Source organism: Myotis daubentonii, chromosome 2, assembly GCF_963259705.1.
Source record: "Myotis daubentonii chromosome 2, mMyoDau2.1, whole genome shotgun sequence".
Lineage (NCBI taxonomy): Eukaryota > Metazoa > Chordata > Mammalia > Chiroptera > Vespertilionidae > Myotis > Myotis daubentonii.
The window spans coordinates 57,090,150-57,103,994 of record NC_081841.1 but is presented as its reverse complement, the minus strand read 5'-3'; the positions used below and the strand labels follow the sequence as shown (position 1 = coordinate 57,103,994).

Below are 13,845 nucleotides of genomic sequence, written 5' to 3'. Positions count from 1 at the left end.
TGACTCGAGGGGCCAACTCTGAAGGTGGAACAACAACAAAGGAGACCAGTGGAAACCAGCCCACGTCTTCACCCAGACTCTCCAAAAGGTCCCATCCCTCCTCCTTCTAGGCTCCATCCTTGGGGAGGAGCCAGGTCCAGTGTGATGAACCCGTCAGGGGCTGGGATCCATGCTATGAGACACCATGAGGTGCCCTGAGGACACTGCCCTCACTCTTTCCTTTTGCTGCCCTGGACCCCTATGAGGAGCATGGGCTCAATGACTTTCCACCGGTAACTCTCCTCCCCTCCAGTGCCAGACCTTCACACCTAAAGGCAGGGGTGCATCTCAAAATGTTTGGATCCACACTCCACGTAGTGGGGCTGCGTACCTATAAAACTGGCAACCAGCTTGCACAACTAATCCTCACTCCATACCATTTCCTGAGCCCCTTTACATTTATAATGCAATCCCCTCTTTAGGGACCCACACAAGTAATAGAAGGTGGATGTTTTGCTTTTGACAGAAGTCTCCACTAAGACTCTGTGGAGCCACCAGGGGGCGCGTGTCTCTGTTCCAGCTCTCATGTTGCTCAAGCTGTGGTGCTCTGGAGCCTGGCCAACCTATCCGCCCTTGCATTTCCTGTTAAACATCTACTGCAGAGAGTCACTGCAGTGAGACTCGGTCTCTGGGTTGCGTCTGAAGGATTTCTCGTTCTAGCCCCTGTAGCTCCCAGGTGAGTGGGTGTCATCCAGATTCCGTTTCTGTCTTACTGCTCTCCCCCGAACTTCCTGTGATTGTGCCCAACTGGGATGGACTCTGAAGCTCCTGGCAATCCCCAAGCAGTTATGTTGCTTTTAGGCTTCTCAAGAGTGAGGCACCGATCCTGTGGCTGGGAGGTTTCTCTGCCTCCTAGCCCTTGAGACTTAGTGGTTGAAGGAATGTGGTCACTAAGGAACAAAATCTCCATTTGCCTCCAAGAAACCGCGATTTTCCCCTTAGCAGGGTTTGGTGTCAGGATATGCTTGCCCCTTGGCCCCCCGAGGGTTTCATGCCTCCTTCCTTCCTCCTTCCTCCTCCTTCCCTATCTTGGGAAAGTTTTGTAGCTGGATGTGCTGGCAGTCACCCCAGGGAGCAGGGACAGGCTGGTTTCTGCAGGGCCAGCAGGTGCCGTCCTGCTGCCGCCTCCCACCATGAGGGATAAACTCTCAGAACTACACAGTAGCTCTCTGCAGACCAGACTTACAGCTGAAGGCTGGATCTGCCCCTGCCTGTCTCTGTCTCTTCTTCTGGCCGGCATATGTCCAGGCATCTGAGTCTCTGGTTTCTTCAAGGGAGACTCTCCCCTCTCCCAGTGCCTTTACTCTTGCCTGCTCACCAGTCAGAACTGTGAAACTGTGGACAGTGAGGGAGTCCCCCAGAGCTTGAAACTGGCTTCTTCTGTCCCTGTCCCACGCTGCAGCCCCGTTCCACCTGCTGGCCCACCCCTTTGTATGAAATGGTTTCCTTATCTCACCCTGAAGCCCTTCAGGGATGGCTGGTCTGGGCTCCAGTGTCCAGTCCTTTCTTTAGTCTCATGAGGGGGCAGATGTCTCCACCTCCCCATCATCACCCCGATACAAAGTGGACTGAGACCTTTGTGGTTAATGTGGTTTACAGCCTCCCTGATGGTGAAGTTAAGGACCCATACTTGGTCCCTGTTTAAGTGGATCTTTTCTACCTTCAGAGTCTGGGTCTGGATTCTGCACGTGTGGCTGGCAGGGGAGAGCCTCAGCACAGGGCAGAGGGCCAGGGCTGGGGACAAGGCATCTTGGTGGAGTGAGAGGGTAGCTGTTAGACCTTCTTTCCTTAGGTCCTTCCTTTCCACCCTCCCAGGTGCCGGGAGAAGTTTCCCTGAGTGTGGCTGCCCCATTCCCTTCTTCTCCTCTTGTTTGCCTCTGAGGTAGACACCCTCCTGTCTCCTGAACACCTTTCTGCCCCTGAGAGTTTGTACAACAGCAGTAGACATTATACGCCTTTCCCTCTCTTTGTAATCCAAAACTTAGTTTTCTAAGCAGAGCTCAGTTTTCTTAGGAGAGAATTCTGTGTGGAGCCAAATGAGAAGAACCTCAGAGGCTCCGCCCACTGCCAAGGTCACATGGTAGTCGGAGCAGAGCTGGATATTGAGCTCACGTGTGTCTTGATTCAAAGTGCGTCCTCTTGGTGAAACTCTCCAGTAGGTTAGGGAGACAAGGGTACCAGACTTGAGCAGAAAAAAGGGAAGAAGACAGTGCTGGGCCATTGGACCATGATCATAGGGGGTCTCCAGTTTAGGGCAGGTTGATGGGGGGAAAGAAGAGAGGAGGGAAAGTGGGAGGAATGGAAAACCAAGATCAGGTGGTGGGGAAAACTATGCTCAGGTCAAGGCATTTCCTGAGCAATGCAATGTCACCTATTAGAAATGGTGTAAGTGTGCCAAACATCTACAAAATGAGCAAGAAGCGATCATACTCATTAAACAAACAAATAAATACTAAACAAGATGAACAAGAGAGACCTGAGGACTCCATGCCAGAGTGCCTGGAGCTGATGTGCTAACTTATACCCTGTGCTCTCAGATCCTCCTGACTGAACACTGGCCACATTCTCACTTCACCCTTGCCTACCACCATTCCCGGGAAGGCCATGTGGCTGTACCTGGCAATCCTCGTGGGCCTGTACTACCTTCTGCGCTGGTACCGGGAGCGACAGGTGGTGAGCCACCTGCGAGACAAGTATGTCTTCATCACGGGCTGTGACTCGGGCTTCGGGAACCTGCTGGCCAGGCAGCTGGACCTACGAGGCTTGAGGGTGCTGGCTGCATGTCTGACAGAAAAGGGGGCCGAGCAGCTGAGGGGCAAGACGTCAGACAGGCTGGAGACGGTGATCCTGGATGTCACCAGCACAGAGAGCATCGCTGCGGCCACCCAGTGGGTGAAGGAGCGCACGGGGGACAGAGGTATCACACAGGTTTCTCAAGTCTGTTTCTTCTCTCCTGTCAAGGGAAGACCCCTTGCTACCCGGGGAAGATTCCCAACGTGATTTCTAGGACTTGAAATCCTACTAGCGCTCTTCACCTCACCCAGCATACCAGCTGAGCTTCTTCTCGGTCCACTGCCCTAGCCTCTGACTTTGGAGCTCTGTAGCTTGGGGAGAGTTGGTGCTGATGAGAACTGGTCCCTGCAGAATTCTTGTCTATGGTTCTGAATTTCTAGATGCTGAGTGCCCCGGGGAGATGAGGGCCACGTTCTGGAGGCGGGTGGGGAAGGGGGCACTAGCCTGAAGCTTAAATGGGTGGCAACGCTGGAGCTGGGCTCCTGTTCTCAGCACATTAACATGTTCTTGTTGGTGAGTCTTAATCATCCGGTCAGGGAGTTGATGTCACCCATTTTCAGGTGACAACACTGAGATTTGAGGAGGGTCAGAAAGGAAAGTCAGAAACCTAATGTTTGTGTTCTCTCTCTCTCTTTTACTACAATTATTCCTTTCACCTTAAGGGAAAAGAAAAAAAGACAGTGATTTCATTTATCTAAGAAATGTAAAACATGATCAATGTAGAGAATATGGAAAGCACAGGGATAGAAAAACTCACCCATAATCTCACAACCTAGAAATAATGCTGTTAACATTTTGACATATATTTTGTCCATAGTTTGTATCCTATTCTGTGCATTAATAGAAGATGATCAATTATACAACCTAATGAAATTTCTTCAAAAACATTAATTTAAAAAATAAATTACAGTTGACATTATATTCGTTTCAGGTGTACAGCATAGTGGTTAGACATTTATATGACTTACAAAGTGATCCCCCAACAAATCTAATATCCACCTTGTATCACACATAATTATTACAATAATATTCACCTATTCTCTATGCTGTACTTTACTCTCTGTGATTATTTCAATACCTGCCCTTTTGCTTTTTTTTCCTTTTAATCTTTATTGTTGAAAGTATTAAGTAGATCCTCCTTTGTCCGCCATTAATCTCTTCCAGCCTGCTCCTGGCCCCCACTTTATCCCAACCTCAGTCCCCACCCCCCCTTGTCTGTGTCCAGGGGTTATGCATATATGCATACAAGTTCATTGGTTGATCTCTTCCCACCCACCTTCCCCTGCTTTTGTACTTCTTAATCCCTTCACCTTTTTCACCCAATCACCCATGCCCCTCCCACCTGGCAATCATCAATTTGTTTTCTGTATCTATGAGTTTGTTTCTGTTTTGCTTGTTCATTTAAATTCCACATGTAAGTGAAATCACATGGTATTTGTTTTTCTCTATCTGACTTATTTCACTTAGCTTATATAATACTCTCTAGGTCCATCCATGCTGTCGAAACTGGTAAGATTTCCTTCTTTTGTAAGGCTGAGTAATATCTCATTATGTATGTACTACTTCTTTATCCCATTGTCTATTGATGGCCACTTAGGCTGCTTCCATAATTTATTATGTAGCTACTGTAGCTAATGCTGCAATGAACATAGGGATGCATATATCTTTTCCAATTAGTGATTTGGATTTTTTTTGGAGAAATACCCATTAGGGGGATTGCTGGGTTACATGGTAGTTCTATTTTTAATTTTTTGAGGAACCTCCATACTGTTTTTCATAGTGGCTACACCAGTTTGCAGTCCAACAACAGTGCACAGTGTTTCCTTTTTCTTCACATCCTTGCCAACATTTGTTGTTTGTTGATTTTTAGAGTATATTTTTATTGATTTCAGAGATGAAGGGAGAGAGAGAGATAGAAACAGCAATGATCAGAGAGAATCATTGATAAGCTGCCTCCTGCACGCCCCACACTGGGCATCAAGCCCACAACCTGGGCATGTGCCCTGACTGGGAATTGAACCATGACCTCCTGGTTCATAGGTCAACGATCAACCACTGAACTCCCCTTCTTTCCTCCTGCTGGGCTGTTTGTTGATTTTTTGATGATAGCTGTTCTGACAGATGTGAGGTGATATTCCACTTTGGTTTTAATTTGTTTTTCGGATAATTAGTGATGTTGACCACCTTTTCATATGTCTACTGGCCAGCTTTATGTCCTCCTTGGAGAAATATCTATAAGGTCCTCTGCCCATTTTTTAATCGGACTGTTTGTCTTTTTGGTGTTAAGATGAATTCCTTATATATTTTGGATATTAACCCCTTACTCGATATATCTTTGGCAAATATCTTTGCCCATTCTGTAGGTTGTCTTTTCGTTTCTTTTATAGTTTCCTTTGCTGTGCAAAAACTTTTTAGTTTGATGTAGTCCCATTTGTTTATTTTTTTCTTTTGTTTCCCTTCCCTGAGACAACATATCCAAAAATTATTTCGAGGACCAGTGTCAAAGAGTTTAATGTCTATGTTTTTCTTGTAGGAGTTTTATGGTTTTGAGTCTGACATTTAAGTCTTTAATTCATTTATTCTTGTATTGGGTGCAAGAAAGTAGTCTTGTTTAATTTTTGAGCATGTGTTTGTTCAGATTTTCCAATACAATTTATTGAAGAGACTGTCTTTATCCCATTGTATATTCTTGCCTCCTTTGTCATAGATTTCTTGACCAATAGTTTTGGGTTTATTTCATGGCTCTCTATTCTATTCCATTGATCTATGTGTCTGTTTTCATGTCAGTACCATGCTTTTTTTAAAAATTGAATTTATTGGAGTGACATTGGTTAATAAAATTATGTAAGTTTCAGAAATACAATTCTACATACAGTACATCATCTCTATATTGCATTTGTATTTACCACTCCAAGTCAAGTCTTCTTCCATCACCAATTATGCCCTCTTTACTTTCTTCTACCTCCTGCATTTCCTCTTCCTTCTGGCAATCACCATGCTATTGTCTGTGTCCATGAGTCTTTCTTCTTTTTCTTTGCTTAATCCCTTCACCTTCTCACCCAGCTCCCAACGCCCTCCTCCCTGACACCTACTATGTTCTCTTGATTGTTATAGTCCTGTAGTATTTTTTGTTATCGGATAGCATGATACTTTCGAAACTATTCTTCGTTCTGACGATTGCTTTGACTAGTCAGGGCCTTTTGTGGTTCCATATAAGTTTGAGTACTATTTTTAGTTCTGTGAAAAATGCCAATGGTATTTTGGTAGGGATTGCTTTGAATCTATAGATTGATTTCAATAGTATGGACATTTTGAAAGGTTGCATTGAATCTATAGGTTGAATTGATAGTATGGACATTTTAACAAGGGTAATTATTACTATACATTAGCATGGTATATGCTTCTATTTATTTGTACCTTCTTCAATTTCTTTCTTTAATTGCTTATAATTTTCTGAGTACAGATCTTTTACTTCTTTAATTCAATTGATTCCTAGGTTTGTGGTGTGTTTTTTAAAAATGAAATTTTAAATGAGATTGCTTTCTTAATTTCCCTTTCTGATGGTTCATTATTGGTATATAAAAATGCAACCAAACCCTGGCCTTGCGGCTCAGTCAATTGGAGCATCGTCCGAGGTCCATCCCTAGTCCGGGCAGGTATGGAAGGCAACCAAATCAGTGTTCTCTCTTATCTCTCTCTCCCTCTCTCTCTCTCTCCACATTCCTCTCTTTAAAATCAATAAGCAGCCCTGCAGGTTAGGCTCAGTGGATAGAGCATCGGCCTGAGGACTGAAGGGTCCTGGGTTCAATTCTGGTCAAGGGCACATGACCTGGTTGCAGGCTCGATCCCCAGTAGGGGGTGTGCAGGAGGCAGCCCATCGATGATTATCTCTCATCATTGATGTTTCTAACTCTCTCTCTCCCTCTCCCTTCCTCTCTGAAACCAATAAAAATATATTTAAAATCAAATCAAATCAATAAGCATATCCTCATGCTGGGCACTAGGAATAAACCAGGAGGAAGGACTACTCCCTGTCACCACAGCTTACAGGGTCTGCACTGCCCCAAACCCTGCAGACAGCACGTAGTTATCTGTTACCTGTTCTGCCCGCTCCCCATGTCGCCTCCTCATACTGTCCTCACTCAGTTGGAAGGTGAATTGGAACCACAGCTGTGTCCTCACTGCAGGGTCTCAGCACAGTCTTGCTCTCTCCCCTCTGTGTGCCCAGGACTCTGGGGCCTGGTGAATAATGCTGGCATCTCTGTGCCCACGGCACCCAATGAGTGGCTGACCAAACCGGACTTCTTAAAGATGCTCAATGTGAACCTGTTGGGGGTGATCGAGGTGACCCTGAGTCTGCTGCCCCTGGTGAGGAAGGCAAAGGGCCGAGTGGTCAATGTCGCCAGCGTCATGGGTCGCGTATCGTTGTGCGGTGGGGGCTACAGCATCTCTAAGCATGGCGTCGAGGCCTTCTCCGACTCCCTCAGGTATTGGACTGGGACAGAACCTCCCTTGGCTCTTCTGCTTCTGTGCTTCCGGGGAAGCCTTTTCCAGGGGGTTGGTTTCACACAGCCTCAGAGGCTCTTCCTTCCAGATCCTTCTCTCTTGCTTTGTGCCAGGCATTCATTGGGAAGCACTTTTTTGTCTTCTGGAGGCTGGATGGGACTCAGGGCAATGGAGTTGATTCAACCTGTCCCTGCCCACAGTGAGGAAGCATCTGAGGCAGAACTGGAACTGATCTTATTCCACTGCACAGCCCATCCGTGTACATAACTGCTATGGCAATTGGGTTCCGGGGGCCCTGTTGTCAGGGAAGCCCCAGGGAAGCACTTTATTCAGGGGAGCATCTTCATCACATCAGCAGTAGAGACTGCACTGGCTACAGGGCTGAGGATGGCTGTGATGGGGGGGAGCTGAGACTGCAGGCAGAGAGAGCTCCTTAGAGGACAGATGGCCTGGAGGTTGACCTGGGTGGGAAAGAAGAGGGAGGGGTGTGAGGAGCATGGTAAAGATAAAATGGGCACAGCCCAGTTTTTTATTGCATGTGACAGAAATACCAGAGGATAGAATTTAAGCGGTGCCTTTCAGCAGAATTGGTAGGATTTAGAGTTATAAGCAAATGTATGTAAATACTTGTAAAAATACTCAAACTCTGTTGGGAGGCAATGTTATCATCATAAATTGTCTCCTCCTGTCTGCTGCACTTCACAACTCCCCAGACTTTTGAGCTTAATCTACTGCAATCTTATATTGGTGTTTTATTGGGGTGGGTTTCTTTCCAGGTGTTGTTTTCTTTTATAAGACCCCTGAAGTCTTTGCCTCTCTGTCGGTTTGCCTTGCAGGAGGGAGCTCTCCCACTTTGGGGTGAAAGTGGCTATCATTGAGCCGGGTTTCTTCAAGACTTTTGTGACCAGTCCTCCGGTGATTTCTAGGAGCTACCAAGAGGCATGGGATAAGGCCAGCCCAGAGGTCAAGGAGGCCTATGGAGAGAGGTTTCTGGCACGCAGTAAGTGGGCCTTGTGGTTCATCGGGAAAAAAGCAAACCATTTTTCTGAAGTCTAGATTCATGGTTAGTACAACCTTAGTCTCAGGTCCGACCTCTGTGCTCTGACTCACCCACAAACAGGGGACCTTTAATTCTATCTCGCTGGTCCCATGTTGTCAACTGGTAACCTAAGGAAAGGATCCAGGCTTGTTAGACGTGGCACCACGGTCTCATGTGAGCGTCTCATTTTGTTGAGGATGAAAGTAAAGCCAGAGAGAAAAGACACCGTGAGCTCCTGGTCAGCAAGTATAAGAGCAGCGGGCTTTCAGGCACTTAGATTCCCAGTGTCTGTGGAGACCTGCAGTTATGTGTTCCACACATTCCTAGGAGTGAAGCCAGAGGTGGATTAGAGTGAAACCGTTGTGCCTGGGGGAGGAGAGGGGCACCCTCTAAAGAATTTGGGTGGATTCAATGTAGGAGACCAGGAATTCTACAAACTCATCCAATAAGGTGATTTAAAGGTGGGAAAGTTGGAGATGGGAATACATCTGGATCCTTTCTCATTTTGGACAGCCCTGAAAGCAGTTGGATCGTTGGATAAAATGTGCACACATGATCTGTCCTTGGTGACGAACTGCATGGAACATGCTCTGACCGCCTGCCATCCCCGCACCCGATACTCAGCTGGCTGGGATGCCAAGCTCATCTACCTTCCCATGAGCTACATGCCCACCTTCCTGGTGGATGCCATGATCAACTGGAACAACCCAAGACCTGCTAAGGCCATGTGACCCAAGATTGTGGTGCATAGTAGGGGGGAATTGGGTACTGTGTGAGGGAGGAGATGCATCTGTAGAGAGAAGTATGGTGCATTGTTGTTCACATTCTCAAATACTATTATTAAAGTAAAATTAAATAATTGATTCAAAGAATATATATTTTTTTAAAATGTATTTTATTGATTTTTTACGGAGAGGAAGGGAGAGGCATAGAGTCAGAAACATGGATGAGAGAGAAACATCAATGTGTCGCCTCCTGCACATCCCCTACTGGTGATGTGCCCGCAACCAAGGTACATGCCCTTGACCCGAATCGAACCCAGGATCCTTCAGTCTGCAGGCCGATGCTCTATCAACTGAGCCAAGCCAGTTAGGGTGAATATACATTTCTTTAAAGCCAGGGAAGGTTTCTGAGCAGGACACGGACTAATGTTGCAGAACCTTGTTCTTTCCAATATTCCTAAGGCCAAACTCTGCCAGCCCCTTCACCATCCACAACTCACCAGAAACCCTGTGTTATCGCCACAATTAGCTAGTTATTAATATAAGGAAGGAAGCAAACAGGAATCAAATAATAAGCTTAATAAACTAAGGAGTTGGATCAAACATTAAGCAGAATAAACTGGGAAGCTGAAGCAGGCACCAGGACAGCATTCCAATGAGTTTGCAGGGAAGCTATAGCATATACAAACTCATCACACACTCCAGGGGCTGCCGCGGAGGAGACTTACTCCTCAGAGCTGACAGGAAAATCACCCGAGGTGCTGCCCTGCTGCCCAGACTGGATTCCCAGGAAGGAGGAGGGGAAATTCCTCTGCTGGGCACGTGAGCAGTAGAAACCAGGTGATGTAACAGAACTTTTGGACATGCGCAATCAAAGTTGTTAGCACAGGAAGGAGGTGTTTCCTTTTGGAGATGCTCAGTGAGAGCCAGGGTGATGCCAGAGGGGCAGAGCCTAGCCTGGGAAAAACTGGGAAGGTGATCAGATTGGATAGAGAGCTTGGAACCCCAGTAGGTCCAGGAAAGGGATTGGTTGGGAGGAGCGCCCCTCCTTGCCTCCGCCGCCCCCCCCCCCCCCCCACACACACACACTCAAGCCTGGAAGAATCAGAAAGCTGGTTGGATGGACTAAATGACACCTTGTTCTTTACTGTGAACCAAGAAAATATGGAGCGTTAACAGCCCTGTGACTGTTGCTTCTAGACCCTTCCCATCCTCTATGTCCCTGAGGGTGTAGTAATGCACTTCACCCCAAATAAAATCCTGCCATCACATTTATTTATTTACCAGAGGCCCGATGCATGAAATTTGTGCAAGGGGCTCGGCCCTCACAACCCCGGCTTAGTCCGGAAGGTCGTCCGGAAGCTTGTCCGGTCTAATTAGCAGATTACACTTTTATTATTATAGACTTTTGCCATCACATTTAAACTTCTCCACATATGTGCCTTTTGAAATTCTTTTCTCTCAACAGCACAAAAGAACCCGTTTTCACCAGTAACACCTGCCCCTGCCAATGAGATCTACGGGTCTGTATTACAATCCTCTGTCTCCCCTCCGTCTCCTCCAGAGAAGTTTCCTGCAAGCTGAGTGGGCTTGGGACTTAGAGAATGGGGCAAGGGTGGCCTTTGGAGGGTGACAGGAGACAGTGACACTTCCTGGAGCCAAGGGTGCAGTGTACACTAGGTGTGGCAGGAGGCCTCCTCACCTTTTCCCAAAGCCTGCCCTGAGCATTCCCCCCAGGGTGAACTTTGGAATTTCCCAGCGTAGCAGGGGAACTTGACTTGCTGAGCAGATATTGCCCTGGGATTGATGCAGGTTGTCTCAAAGCCAGGCTCTTGGTGTTCAATGCCGGCCTATCTCTATTTAACCCCAGTCCTGGGATTTCAAGTGTATCTTTCCCAACCAGGGTATGGAAAGTAATTATTCACGGTTTTTCTTTTTCTCATCTTTCCCTCCCCCGCCCGTCCTCCACCCCTGTTTCCTTTCTCTTCTCTAGTTTTCCCTTCATTACTGTCTCTTACCCATTTCTCTCTACCTGTCTATATGTCTCTCCTATAAGATTGTGTTGAATACTACTCTATCTCAAACTCTGTCCATGCACTTAACAAAGATGGGCTTATTGCCTATTGTGTGCCAGACAGAGGAGCAGAAATGTGAGAAGGACCATCCCTGCCATTTAGTAGCTAAACACGTTTGCAAACTCTGACTCCCTGTAACCACCACGTTCCTGTTTCCTCTCCCACACTCTTTTTCCTTATACCAGGCATCACACTGTTGTTGACTTAATAAAATAAACGTAATTGAAAGTAAATTGGAACCACACATGTGTTCTCACTACAGGGTCACAGCACAGTATTGCTCTCTTACTCCCACTGTGCCCAGGACTCTGGGGCCTGGTGAATAATTGGCATGTCTGTGCCCACGCACCCAAGGAATGGCTGACCAAACAAGACTTCCTAACAATGCTCAGTGTGAACCTGTTGGGGGTGATCGAGGTGACTCTGAGTCTGCTACCGCTGGTGACATAGGCAAGGCGCAGGTGGTCAACATCTATAGCATCTTGGGTGTGTGTCCGTGTATGGTGGGGGTACTGCATTTCCAAGTACAGTGTTGAGGAATTTTCTGACTCCTTCAGGTTTCGGGCTGGGACATGGGCCCTCCCGCAGTCCCCCTGCTTCTGTCTTTTGGGGAGGACTTTTCCAAGGGATTGATTTCACATAGCATCAAAGGCTGTTCCTTCTAGATCCTTCTCTCTTGCTTTGTGCCAGGCATTCATTGGGAAGCACTTTTTTGTTATCCTTGCCTGAGGATATGTTTTTATTGACAGAGAGACAGAGAGAGAGAGAGAGAGAGAGAGAGAGAGAGAGAGAGAGAGAGAGAGAGAGATCGGTTGCTTCTCATACACACCCCTGACAGGGGATTGAACCCACAATCTTTTGGTATCTGGGATGACACTCCAATTCACTGAGCCATCTGGCTAGGACTGGAAGCACCTTTTTTGTTGTTGTTATTTTAGATATTAGTTTGGGCACACACAATTAGTTTCATTCAACCTGTCTCTGCCCACAGTCAGGAAGCATCTGAGGCAGAACTGGAACTGATCTTATTCCACTGCACAGCCCATCCGTGTACATAACTGCTATGGTAATTGGGTTCCGGGGGCCCTGTTGTCAGGGAAGACCTAGGGAAGCACTTTATTCAGGGGAGCATCTTCATCCCATCAGCTGTAGAGACTCCACCGGCTACAGGGCTGAGGATGGCTGTGATGGGCAGGGGAAGCTGAGATCGCAGGCAGAGAGAGCTCCTTAGAGGACAGATGGCTTGGAGTTTGAACTGGGAGGTAAAAAAGAGGGAGGGGATTCAGGAATACAGGGAAGAAAATGGCACAGCCATGGCCCATCAGCCTCAGGGGCCAACTCAGCAGATCTTGGCAGGAAGGGTGTGTCTCAATAGGTACCCTGAGAAAGAGCACCAAAACCAGTTGTTGATTTGTCTTGAGAGCATGGATTTCCACTGATTATATTTGCCTTATAGTTGACACTTTATTGAGGCCCAGATAGTGAAACTGTGGCCTTTGGGAGCAGTGGGGTGTGGGTAGATGAGAAAAAGAGTCAGGTGCTTTAACGGTGGTTAATGGATGGGTGGAATGACCTGAGTAGGGATTTGAAGAGGGAAGTGAAATCCCTTCCTTCCCTTCCAGAGAGCTGAGGGCTAATGTCTCCTTCCCAGGATTTGTCAAGAAATCTGGAGCCACAGGATAAGGTAGAAGGATGGACAAACAAGTCCTGAGGCACTGGCAGGACCCAGCACTTCTCTGGGTGCCTCAGGTCTCTTCTCCACCTCCCATCAGCCTCTGTGGACAGACGCAGTGGTGAAAAGCACAGCCACCAGCCTGCCCCATCGGCCACAGGAGCCAGCTGTAGAGTATCTGTCCCCTCGTGCAGAGTCCTGTGATCCCCATCTTCTGTCACTACACCATGTTCCCATGCCCAGATCCCATCCTGGGCTTTCCTAGTGGAGGAGAGTAGAATCACCTCTGGATCGCAGGCTTCCATTTTCTGAAGCCTTTACTGAGCAGCCACTGTGTTCTGGGCAGGAGTTCCCTTAATTCCGCAGTGCTTGCTGAGGCCCCGACTCTGCCTCCACTCTTCTGACAATGTGCTGAGTATGGGCTAAACAGAGAGTGGGCATTAGCACATAGTGAAAGATATTCATGGGCGGAGTACAAATTGGAGTTGGGGAGTACTTGCCAGGTGTCTTAGTTTTCTTCCTTTAGTGGAAAATCATGAATCTGGTGCTTTCAGGGGACCCTCATGTTGTAGAACAATCTCTCTGTTCTTTGTGATACAGAGAGTGAGGTGGATGTTGCAGGGCTATTCGGTCTCAGTCCTTAGTGAGAGCTTGGTGTGAGGCATGAGACCCCTGAGGACACGGAGATGACCGCGAGATCCTCAAGGATCTCTGCGTTCTTCAAAGCTCTGGTGTCAGCTGACTCAAGGTCCATGCATGTCTCCCACTCAGATGCCAAGCAAGAACTTCATGCTTAATCTGAAGTCTCTGATTGCACAATATTCTTTACACACACACATAACCAGACATACCAAACAAACTGAAATAAAGTAAAGAATCATTGATTCACATAATACCTTGGCCTTACAAGTGTATGTTCAGAAGGTTTGGATTCACCCCCAAGGAGTCCTCTCCAGAGTGTCAGAGAGCTGTGGGGTTATACACCCATGGCCCTCCATG

The 13,845-nt window shown here is 47.2% G+C and overlaps 2 protein-coding genes across 4 annotated transcripts in view; both read left to right on the top strand.

Annotated features, from left to right (window-relative positions):
* The first annotated feature begins 606 nt into the window (after positions 1 to 606).
* Positions 607 to 9,249, top strand: LOC132227783 (retinol dehydrogenase 16-like). Of its 3 annotated transcripts, none has more exons than XM_059683295.1 (5): positions 607 to 715; positions 2,577 to 2,956; positions 7,061 to 7,319; positions 8,175 to 8,338; positions 8,891 to 9,249. In XM_059683295.1, exons 2-5 carry the CDS (start codon positions 2,644 to 2,646, stop codon positions 9,106 to 9,108), a joined length of 954 nt encoding a protein of 317 aa, XP_059539278.1. In that variant the 5' UTR covers positions 607 to 715; positions 2,577 to 2,643; the 3' UTR covers positions 9,109 to 9,249. The 3 variants fall into 3 exon arrangements, with proteins under 3 accessions (XP_059539278.1, XP_059539279.1, XP_059539280.1); XM_059683296.1 differs by lacking the exon at positions 8,891 to 9,249 and adding an exon at positions 8,511 to 8,599; XM_059683297.1 differs by lacking the exons at positions 607 to 715; positions 7,061 to 7,319 and having other exon boundaries at positions 2,763 to 2,956.
* LOC132227784 (retinol dehydrogenase 16-like) overlaps positions 624 to 13,845 on the top strand; it is a 41,977-nt gene continuing 28,755 nt past the window's right edge. Inside the window, exon 1 of the mRNA XM_059683299.1 lies at positions 624 to 715. The gene's annotated coding sequence lies outside the window, so the exon portion shown is untranslated. The remainder of the gene's footprint in view (positions 716 to 13,845) is intronic.